The 12,784-nt window shown below is 31.4% G+C and overlaps 1 protein-coding gene across 10 annotated transcripts in view; it reads right to left on the bottom strand.

Moving 5' to 3' along the window:
* Positions 1 to 12,784, bottom strand: part of LOC124369289 (phosphatidylinositol 4-phosphate 5-kinase type-1 alpha-like) — a 157,865-nt gene that overhangs the window by 102,548 nt on the left and 42,533 nt on the right. For 7 of the 10 annotated variants that reach the window (XM_046827212.1, XM_046827211.1, XM_046827213.1 and 4 more), the window contains exons 12-13: positions 11,495 to 11,582; positions 2,326 to 2,388 (exon numbers count right to left, since the gene is read on the bottom strand). In XM_046827212.1, coding sequence (XP_046683168.1) covers positions 2,326 to 2,388; positions 11,495 to 11,582 — 151 coding nt within the window. The remainder of the gene's footprint in view (positions 1 to 2,325; positions 2,389 to 11,494; positions 11,583 to 12,784) is intronic. The other 3 variants (XM_046827218.1, XM_046827219.1, XM_046827221.1) reach the window with 1 other exon arrangement.

The following is a 12,784-nucleotide window of genomic DNA, read 5'->3' as shown; positions in this document are numbered from 1 at the left end:
AAATTCATTCTGGGTCACTTGACAGTAAAAATCCATACTAATAGATAAGGATATACAATCTAATTCCGAGGTTTTCCAAACAACTGAACCAAACAACATGTGACTTTTTTCACAGACATGAAGTATATGATTAATGATCTGATTATTGAACAGATATTTAGAACCCAAGAAACAATAACAGATTGCCATATAAAAATGTTTGAGGTAGTAGTTAAAATCCATGTATATACACTGAATTTAATTATCATTACTTTGACATAACATAATATGTCAAGCAACAAAATGAAAGGAACAATGAAATGTATTAGTAATGTAAATACATTTTTTATAGGACAGGAAATCAAGTAATACACATTAAACATTTTAACTAGCCTCATAATGTTATTATATCTTTGGACTATTTTTTTTAATAAACACTGCATGGATAAAATATTTATTCTATATAAGTTTTTTAAAACTTCAATAAAGTTAATAGTTATAATTACTAAGTTCTACCTGCTACAATTGCCTATATAAACCATGATAGTCTAATGTACACTATTACAGAAAGAGAAACATGCAAAAATACAAAAACAACTTCACCACAAAAAAACACACTGTAGAATGGAAGACTGTTAGTACTAAGCAAAATAGATTACGTAGAAAAACATACACTTTCATGAATACCTACAAAAATAGAGCAATCAAATTTTTAATAAATTTGGACTATTTCACTAATGATTTATTTTTTTAGTTCAAAGAAACTGATTATTGAAGTCTTTGGTTTAACCCTTTGAGTGCCAATGTCCGATTTTACCGGACGACAAAAGTTGTCCGAAAAGTGCCAACGTCCGATTTTACCGGACGACAAAAGTTGGCCGAAAAGTGCCGACGTCCGATTTTACCGGACGTTCGGGAAAAAGTCACTAAAAATTGTAACCTTTAATATTTTTAAATAATATCATATTGAAATGTTTGTGAAGAATCGTTCTTTTAAAATAAATTGTTATAGTACACTTCCGATCAAACTTCAAATTATGAAACTCACATATACACATTTTTGGTTGCCATAGCTACCAGAAAACAATGTGACAATAGTTTCTTAAATGTTGTATAACTTACTCATTATTGAAGATAATAATATAAATTTTTCAAGATTTACAGACAATTGCATACACTTTCCAGTGATATGGACTAAGAAAAGGATATGAATTTTTTTGGTCATATTAATTTGGTTGAAAAATGAAATTAAAAAATATTTTTGAATTTTTTTTTAGGTAAGTCCATTTTTGGTATTCCTAAATTTAGTGTTATGGTAACTTTGTTATTTTATGTTAATTAAACAGAGTTTTCAGAGAAAAATAAAAAAAGAATCATGTTGATAGCTTATTAAATAATCAAACTGTGAATTTTTTTAGTAAAACCTTGCAAAATGCCTGAAAAAGGGCTGGCACTTTTAGGTACACCCACTAGAAAAATACCTGGCACTTTTCAGTATACCCACTCAAAAAATACTTGGCACTCAAAGGGTTAATATAAAAAAATGACAAGTTATCAATAATTGGTAAAGATACAATTCATGTATGAAGAAGCCTGGTTTATTTTAAAATTACTTTTTAACGGAAAACATTAAGTTTATTAATTTGGAATAGGTAAAAGTAATTAACGTCAACCATGAGATCTAAACACCATGAGGTTGTTGGTTCTTATTCATATTTAACGTAATTAAAAAGTTATTTTCTATTATTTTTTTCTAGTGATAAATATTTAAAGCATAAAATCTTATTTTAAAACTATAAAACTCTTAAAGGCTATATATATTTATAGCTAACACTGATGACGAATCATCGTGAAGTTGGCAGAAGCAAGTGTAAACATGCACAATGAGCAGTAAACAATAAGCCTTTAGCAGACACTAACATGCCACAAGGTTAGATTAGATGGCAAGCTGCAACGTCAAGTTAGTTACCATTTTTTTTAATGTTAAAAAACACCATTAGTTGAAATTCACTTCAATCAAACTGTTCCTGTAAGTTCATAAACACAGATCATTATTGTTTCTTTGGAACTAACATAAAACTCCTGCTAGAGCAATGATGTAATTTTGCAAAGAAAAATAAAACAAACAAAGCACTTACTAATGCTACTACCATTTCACTCTACTTAAGTGTCAGAAGGCTCTAATACAGACTGTGCTAGTTAGTGTGATATTTATCAGTCAACATTTATTGTGAAAAGTGTCTAGAGAATTTCTGTTCGAGTGTGAGTGAGAAAGCATGGCCTGATAAGTATATAAACCAGCACATCATGCTTGAAGCCATGCTCGGCAGAAGGCACATCTCATACCTATATAGCTGGTAACCAGCGTTCTGAATTTCCTGTGGTTTCCTTTTATTTCTGGTAAGTCCACTATTTAGAGAGCCAGACAGACAGAGAGAAGAAATATAAACATGGTCATTATTAAATGCTAAAGGTTTACATAAGTAGCAATGGGTCAGTTTGAGCCATACAACTAGATACAAGAACATAACATTAAATATGAGAAATTCAACTCAGTTTAATAAAATAAGTCATTTCTAATGTTTTATTTATTTATTTTTCTTAATAACTATCACACTAGAATATTTAAATTATTCCAGCCACGATAGTTTTGGCTAAAAAACATCATTAGAATACTTTATTAGTATATTCTCTCCCATTAACCATTCGTTTTAATGAAATATTCAAAGCTATAAAACCATAAATTAAAACAAGGAATTTAAAGAACTGATAAGTCTTTATCACAACTATGATTTTAAATTTTGTTGCATCCTTGTACTGCATGTCATATACTAATGGGATGTAAGAACAATTTCAAAGCTGGGAGCTACATGTTTTGTCAGGATAAGGTCCTTTTTGTATGAGGGAGGCAGTGATTCTAGGTTGGCAGAGTCAATAAACTCAGGGAAAGTTCAATACATCATTCAATTCACTATAAATTTATTTACAATTAAAGTAGATGCCTGAGGATTGTAAGTGAAGTCTGCATGTTTTTCTCAAACATTGTAGATTGCCAAAAATGACTTTGGCTCTTTCATTGGAAAAATGACCAAAGCTACAGCAGAAACCTCATTTGTTATCTGGCTAAGTAAAGGGTGCCAGTTGGAGGGTATGAGAGGAGTGTTGATTCTTTATAAATCTAGCTTTACCCACCAACCCCAGGTCACAAGTCTGAGACACACTCTAAGAAAAGTCTCTGACCAGATCAGAAATCATTTAAAGCTGGGTAAAGGAGAGGAGCCATATTTTCAATGTCATGTTACAACATTTCTTTGTTTGTATCTAACCAACGTTATGTATAGTTTGTATATAATCCATAGAAGGAAGTTGTCGAGATGGGTGTATCATTCGTACAGAGCCTTTTGGCTAAGATCATATGTGAGATCCAATTAAAGTAGAAATTGATTTTGTCTAGACTGATTATATGACCTCTTAATCACTTCAACTGCATGAATAAAAAAATTCCTCAAATATCCATTGATCACTTGTGACAACTTCAAATGTGGCATTACCACATGTTTCATCTGAAGGTTGACGAGGTGTAAGAGTGTCTTCTGATAAATCTAATTCCAACATTTGTGAAGTAGGCAAGTTTGTAATGGCAAAGAAACAGCCAAGCATGAAGTATAACCCAATATTATAAGCTTGGATTCCCATGTCCTGTTGGGGAGGTTAACTGGATATTTCTGGACGATACAAAGGACATTCCACCCTGTGAAATGTGAATTGCACTTGGAACTCACTGTTCATCTGAAAAAGTATTTTCCCTGCTTACAAATTGTTGTTAACACTTTTTATAAAAGAGTAATTTATTATAAAACTTAGCGTTTACTAACCAGTTTCTACTAATTCTGGAATAGCAAACGCTGACTGAGGCCACGCACGTCTGAGCAATACAATGGATGTCTAGGTAGGTAAGGGCAACTTTAATCAATTGCTCAACTGTAATTCATTGCAGAGTATATTGGTTAGATTGATATGGCTCCCCAATTGCATAGTATAAGAACCTGGGAAAATTGATTTTCCTTCACATTTTGGCTAGTAAAGGTTGGCTGATGTCCTTCACCTCTTCTAACGTTGAGAAGGCTGATATTCCCATCGATAAATGAAGTAGAATAGAGGTCCCAGTTCTTCATTAACCATCCCATTACTTTGCAAGTGGTACAAAATTCTGTTTTGGATAAAGTGCACAAGGAGTTCCCAGCTTGAACTTGAAGATAACTACGTTCAATAGGGTACAGATAGGACAACTATTATTGGGAACTAAGATAAAATTCATACTATATTAGTCATTTTACCCATAACAAGTTTTTATATTTTACCATCATTCTAAAACACAGTTAAAAATCTCAATGTACTATTTTTATACACTCAAAATGGCAGAAAAGAGAACATCACTGCTATTAATTTTAAAAGGATAACATGATTTCGGACATTTGCCATCCTTATACGATATAAAAAATAGAACAAGAAGTGTCGAAGATTGCAATCTATCCTCTTCATCCTGTGTCTAAAGACTTGGGACAAAGTTTAAGCATGCAGAAATCAAAATAAGGCAATGAACTCATCAAAGTCAAATTTGACAACAGAACAAGTTGTAAATTAAAAATTCTTTGAGAGCCTATTATAGCGGTCAGAAGCACAAAACATGACTGCAAAATACATGTGCATTACACTACACATGCTCTCGTATCAAATATGTACCACAACTGGAATATGGTGATATGGTAAAATATATACACATCAGAGCATATGTAATGTAGTATGCATTCTTATGACTTGTGCTTCTGCTGACTGTTATGGACTCTCAGGTATATAATTGAACTTTTGACATATAAGTTTGACTGGCGAGCTCATCGTTTTTTGACATCTGAAGAAAAGGTTAGACTCCAATCCTCGAAACATAGTGTTCAATTTTTTTTAATGTGCCAGATATACTAAATCAAGTGATCCTTTCAAACTCATCCATCAACGACAATAAACTTTAAACAAAGTATTAATTTTAACTAACCTGAATCATTAACTGTATTTATAACAGTAACAGTTTATCCACTACATCCTACATTAGGATGAAGTAATTTAAATATAAAAAGGAACCATATCTTTGTACATAACTGACCCATTGCTGGAAAATATTCAACTTTAATGTTTACCAATTCATATAACTACAAAACTGACAGGCAAACAAGAGCTGAAAATGTTCCTAATTAAGTTTATTTAACAAATTGTAATATCACACAGCAATATTACACCGTGATCCTTCTACGTAGGTCACATATTTCATGGAAATAACACATATGTAACAAGTCATCCACCAAAGAAGTACGGGTAAAGACAAGTACTGGATATACAGTGATACACTTATATTAAAGGTTTATACATTTCCATTACACAAAGATTTTTTAAACATATCAGGATATCATGCTGGGAATCTATTTTACACCTTCTTTGTAGTTTTTAACAATACACAAAATGAGACAGGGGATTAATCCAACACTATCTTTGTTTCATTACACCAAGTCAGACTGATAATTTCAAAGGAATACAGATTCAATCAAAACACCGCCCACAATAGATTATCACTTTTTATACAGCAATATACTCCATTATTCAAATATAACTAGTAGCAAAGTTGAAATAATGCACATATTGGGTCTTTCTGAACTCCCATAAAACCTCTCAGGAGTGCTTTCTTTGGTCTTTGTTCTGAAAGTCCATCGGATCACATTTTCTGAAACTCCTCATCCTCATCAAAAAACTTGATGATCTTATTTATTCTTTTATCAACGATTATTTGAATGTTTGAAAAAGGCTCAGATGATGGCATTTATAGTTGTAATTTAGCAGTAGTGTCACAACCAAAAAACATGTCAACAGGTTTGACAACCAAAGTAGAACTGATTTCATACTAAGAATTGGAACCTCGCAATTCCTATGTCTTGAATACTATGAATACTTCTGAAACTTGTAAATACTAGTTCTAAAGCATTTATGTTTGACCTATGTTAGTCTAAATTTAAGTTTTGTGCACAATCATCATGAGAACTGAAGACGAGTATCTTTGGCTACCATCTTATCTTGGAATCTATTTGGGAGAGGGTTTGACTAAAGGAGTCATGGCTCAACTTACAACTACAATAAAATAAAGTACAAAAGAACAGATAGAAAACCAGCTGAGTCAATCTCAATAAAGAATACAAATTTCAACAAAACCAGTCATACACATTAATTTAATTACAGGAATTTTGTTATGCCAGAGAAAAAAATGAGTACCATACCTGGTAAGTATTGAGATATAACTCAGTCCACCAATAGAAGGAAGAAAACTCGTGTCAGGTGCACATGCAACTACAAACACCTAACAGTTGCTCCCAAGCCAAACCTCAAGAAGCTTGAGCACATTTTACCCCGAATGGAAACAGTAAAAACAACTCAAGAGTTAACTTTACAATCTTGAGCTGGAAGATACAGAAGTAAGACCTTCAGACTAAACACAGAGAAACAATCTAAACGGATCACTTCCACTCTCCATCCATCCATACATTATTTGGGCAAACATTTCTCAATCTATCCTTCTCTTGCAGGCAACAAAAGGGAGATAGATTACAGGCAACTGTTCACTTCTTATGGATTACTATATAAATGGGAAATATATTTTATATAGGTGTATATACCATCTGATCCATCATCAATGTTGATAGGAAGATGAACATTTGTAGCAGAATTGGATGCCTTCTTGAGGACAATCCAAGGGATTTTTTTTAATGACCATACAAGTTAAATAGCTCCTTCAAAAATGTAATTTTAAACAACACCAATATCAATAATTTTCAATTGTTACAAAAAACATTATTAAACTGTTGGATTGGTTCTATCTTTGCTGAATAATAAGGACCGAGAGCTATATATTATGCTATTCCACACTGGTAGGAAGTGGAAAAGTTTACCTCCAAATATAACTCAAATGTAACCACGTAGAAATCCCATCACGTACCATCACGTAGAAATTTTAAATGTTGATCATATTACTACATACTGAAAACTTAATATTATCTAGGATATTGCCAGATTAGATTATATATATATATATATATATATATATATATATATATATATATATACATGGAAAAGATGAGATCCAGGTAGTTAGAGGACTACAGTATTCTCAAGTTTTTACAACAATGTCCCTGTGTTATTTCCAATCCAAATAGATACTAATGGAAAGCTTTTATATATTTAAATTAAACATCTGCAGTACAGTAAGTCTGAGGTCCATATACAGTATTTGTTAAGTAAAAAAACCTTAACACCTCAATTTTTAGTACTGAATCTAATCAAACTAACTGAGCTTCAAATCAGTTTGGATTAGTTTAATTATCAAATCTAAACAGTAGATGAATAATTTTACAACACATCTAATAAAAATTTGATATATTTTTGTGTAATCTGCAATAGTTTTAATTTAAGCAACTTGTTCATATTCATGACTAGGTGGCTAAGCAGTTTATTTTCAAATTCAATTTTAAAGGTTTAGAAAATCAATAAAAGAGAGAGCTCTTATACATAATGAACAAATATACAATATCAAAATAGCAAATAATGTATTACTATATTGTAAAATTCTGCACTATAACTAAACTTAAAATTCTACAATTTGAAAAAATACTAAACAAATAGTTTGCAAAAAGACTGACGCCAAAACAATCACGCTATTAAGAGTGCAGCACTCCGCTATACAATCTTTTACTGCTGTTAACTATAGGCATATCTTTGAAACTTCTCAGGTGTGTTCTAGATGAAGTAGAATGTCTTCTTGAATACTCTGTTCATTCAGCAGTTCTAACAATTACTATGACATTAACATTGTAATTCTTTGTTTTGTTATCTTATGGTATAATGTTAACCACTGTCATTTTATGTTAGTCATTCGTATTTATTATTATTATTTCATTTTAATTTTGTTAAAGTAATCTTCTAAAATCCTTGAGATTTGGAGCTTGACAAATGGGAAATTACAGCTTTAAGCATGAGATTGAAAATAAGAGCCACAATCGTTAACTATCTTGCAAGCATGGAAAGAGAATATTTATTACTCTTGACCTTCTGCATGGTCACCTTAAGTTATTATAAAATATTCAGTATTGCCACATGTATTTACTTACTAATACTTATTTACTGTTTAATACTTTTGATATCTGACAGTCCAAGTAGTACTTCAATATATAACAATCAAAATGTTACAAACAAACTATATTTTAAAGTTAAAATGTACTTTTATGCAGTATAAATTCATTATTTAACATTGTATTAGGTTTTATAAGTCTTAACGCCAAAAATAACATGTCCAAAATTTAATTTGTGACATTTGCTGTATATTGTATACATTATTTGGCGCTATTGCTACAGTAAATATGTTAATTAATTATTAATTTTCAAGAATGAGTGAAGGACTGAAAACTTTTTTCATGCAAACATTTAAAATTTGTAACTACAACTTAACAGGTTATTTTTGTTGTTATGTGCATTATGTTTTTGTTTTACTTATCTCAGATGTATAACAACAAGATACTAATTAATTTGCAGTATTATACAACCTTCACCTCCACTATGATTTACACGTTGCCTAATAATTACACCATTTATCACTCTAACAATAACAAAACATCAATAGAATTGATCCCAAAATACTTCTTTCAATTATTTGTATCTTGCACTGGAAATTGAAAGCAAGTAACTGATAAGGTTTTTTTACATACACTCTTGTAAAGGACAATAATAAAATTTTTTCACACAAGGACTTCCTATCTGTACAAAAATTAAAATTAAATGCAGATAAATAAGACAATTTATGATTTAATATGTTATTGTATTGAATCAGGCAAAATCTTACACCGAACTGATTGATGATGATGGTTCTTTGTATCAAACTGTACTTAACTAAATTTTAGTGCACTGCAGACCTTTAATTTAAATTCAATAAGAATTATTAACATGGCTTTAAAAAACATGGAAATTTGCTTCAAATCATTGATAATTTAATCAAAATTAAACACCATTACTGTGAAATTATATGAAAAACATAAAACCAATATTTAAGACTTTAATGTTTTGTGAGGCCTTTCGATAGCGAGGCTATCTTCTTCAGACACATCACAAAAGTGTGTGTGTCTGAAGAAGATAGCCTCGCTATTGAAAGGCCTCACAAAACAATAAAAGTCTTAAATATTGGTTTTATATTTTTCATATAATTTCACAGTGACCAATATAAGCTCCATCTACAGCACCATTACTGTGGGTGGCTACATTAAATTCTAGTCTTATTGGATTAGATTCTGTTAAGCCTCAAAAATACAATATTAATTACTGATCCTTTTAAGAATCAGTTAATAAATATTGAATCTTAACTATTAACCATGATTGCTTTGCAATTCACGGAAGTTAAGCAATTTGTTTTAAAATAAAACATTTACCGACATTTAAAACAACAGTAAAACAAAGAAAAGATTATATGAACTAATACCATCTTGGCATGGAATCCAATTCTGGAGGCCTTAGCCATTAGAGGAACTAAGGCATTAAAGTTTATATTTAAAATGTTTCACAGTATTTTAATGAACAAAATCTTAGAACCCAAATAACAGAATACCTAGGGTGGGCTTAAAGGGCCAAAGGGCCTAGTATCTTCTAACAATGAGATTGGAGGAGTCAAGAGAGCTTGGGTACCTCAGATTCTAAAATGGTCAAGAAACTAGGAAGATTGTTAGAAGAAGAAGTTAAAATGCCTGGAGCCAGAGAGCTAGGAATCCTGAGAAACCATCAAATACAGAGTCTGATGTACAGGTTTTTAATGCACACATGTGCCACTTTGGTGCACTGCTGAGTAGACATACAAAACCATGTCATAAAACCTCCACTTACAAACAGAAAATGTTGCTCGGTGAGCTGTATTTAACAACTCCCAGAGCTTGTTGTTAAACATTGGTAAAACAGCATAAGACCTCAGATTTTTGTTTCCTGTCTTTCCTGTCCAACAACAAATATAAAAATTAAATATGACATTCAATGAGCTTTTTTATATATCCTCTCTCTGGTCTGGAGTAGGTAACAACAAGAGAACAACTATCTGACAACACAAAGACATAGACAACCTGTACACGTACAGTTACAGACACATAGGGTAGATAGGGTAAGTGACAACAATGATATGTTAAAACATTGACTTTAGTAGATTTACATATAGAAATACACTGGAAGACTACAGACAGATAGAGATCCCTTGATCCACTTGTCCTATGTAAATGGTTTTTATTATGTATAACCCATAACAGCTTTAAAATTGTCACAACTGGACCATTATCATCCTCTCTATAACCCATACAATAATATACACTTACCTGTTGATGCCACTAAAAATAAACCAATCTTAGTGTGTTGCATCTTAACTGTTCACAGAAATCTGTATGTGCAATTAAATACAGTAACCACTTTTGTTATAGGTTCCGAATTTCAATCTGATCTTGGTCAAAACATAAGATCAATAAATGTTTATATTTTAAAGAAAATCTTTCATCTATTTATCTTTCACCCTATCTGCTTCTATATAATAAAATGTTATATAAATTTACAAATTTGTCAAAATGTACTTTAGATATTTCAATCAAACCCTTTTTATAGTACATTCTTTTATCATTTTTTATAAACAAGAAACCACCAAAAAGCGTTAATCGCCATCACAGCTATCTGCAATGAGCCATGCTACCTTTCGCCATTCTTTTTATCATGCTAATTAATTCCCACCATTTGTCATGCCAATTCAACGTATGTGGTGTGGAGTACTACTATTATTCTACTCCTGTTGTGTGCTAAACTACACATATTTTGTATAGCTTCCATTAATAATAAGATTTTAATAAAAATTAATTATTTTTTTTCTTTAGCTCCATATAAGCCTTTTAAATGTATAGTTTGTTTTTTGAAGTTACACTCTTACTATTTAGTTTTTCCATTATTCTCAAATTCATCAATTATATTGCTCCTTATAGATATTTGTCATGAGTAACACATAAAAATAGACATTTCATGTTAAACATAGGTTTTTGATTTGCAAATAAATGAATGGAAGATCATAACAGTACTCTTAACCTACTTTCACACCAGTAATCAATACCGAGGGGTTATTTTTGTCCATTTCTTTCTCTGGCAAAGTAAATATGTAGTTGCTATAAATTTTAGGTTTATTCATCAGTTATAGTATGCAAAAAACAGTCATATTGAATGAATCACCACATAATATCCAACTCTGAATTTTTAAGGATTACTTAACGAAATACAGAATGGTATCAGATCAGATAAAGACCAATTATACTTCTCAAAAATTATCAGGAAATTGTAATTATAAAGGAGTTAAACTAAATATTAATATATGGGTATGTAAAATACATATGATGCAATTTGAATATAATAAAAATGAACATACGTGATGGGATCTTCTTAAAAACAGTTTTGGCCATGAACCCTTGAAATCTTTCTGCATAGAAGCCTGGTCTATGAACAGAGACTGTGTCCTGAAAAAACATATGAGAGATGAGGGACTATTCCTGTCAGTTTCAATACAATATTACAAAAGTTAGCTGTGTTTGATTTGATCAAAGGCCGTCATTCAAACCTGAGAAAGTATAAGAACTCTGTGACAGTTTTATTTACCAGACATCACAGTCTAACCAATACTTAAAACCAAAATAAAACTATATGCCATTTAGTTGTCCTTCTTTCTGGATTATAATAAAATAACTAGAGTGAAACCCCGTGATAACGTCTCCTACATATAATATTTTTCTGCTTACAATGCCTATACTACAATTCACAAAAATAGTGGGCCTGTTTAGTATAAAAAGTCCCGCATTTAAGATTTCTCACTTGTAACATTTTCCCCGCTTGTACAGTGTGTGTTTCAGTACATTTCTGTCACTGCAAACCACTGCTTTCAGCTATATTATGTTGGGAATCCTGGACATGAGGGTGATGGTGGTTTCGGAGAAACCACAGCTATGGTACCACAGTTGGCCAACCAGTGTTCTATTTCCACTTCTATAATACATAAAAAGTTAAAATATTAAGATGTAAACATACATATATTTTATACAGAAAACATTATAATAAAAATTGTGAGGTGAAAAACACTAACTATCATCTGGTTGCTGCCAAGCAGCCAGCATAAACATACATCCATGCATAAGGGCAGCAGGAATTTGGAACACTGGTCAAAGGATAGGTAAGTCACTGATTTCATAGAGACCTCATTGCCCAGTTACAGCACTTTATTAAGCTTCTTAAACGGGCTGGAATGTACTGAAACTTTTATTTTTACTTTTATCTTGTCAGAAACTTTTCTTTTATTCCGAAACTTATTTTGTGTATGGAATGCTCAAAAAGCTCCCAGCACTCACAATACATACAAAAAGTAATACTTGGTGTAATTATCAACGCTTCGTCTTACAATGCGAAACACAGTATGTAGATATAACCGTACATTGTGTCAAAACGCAAATCTGGTACAGCTTTTAAAAAATTTGTTATTTTTTCTTCCAAGGAATAGAAAATAAATTTAACTCTGGCAAAACAGAAATTGATTCTCTAAATGTACACTAATTGAACCAAGGCCACTTTTCTTCAGAGCTTTAAGGGTTAAACCTAATGGAACTTATTTAACAACTTCACTGCCGCCCTATACTGAATGATTTTGAGTACCTTTAAAGATCCAGTATAT

The sequence above is a fragment of the Homalodisca vitripennis genome, chromosome X (genome assembly GCF_021130785.1).
Source record: "Homalodisca vitripennis isolate AUS2020 chromosome X, UT_GWSS_2.1, whole genome shotgun sequence".
NCBI lineage: Eukaryota > Metazoa > Arthropoda > Insecta > Hemiptera > Cicadellidae > Homalodisca > Homalodisca vitripennis.
This window is presented reverse-complemented; position numbering and strand designations above follow the sequence as displayed.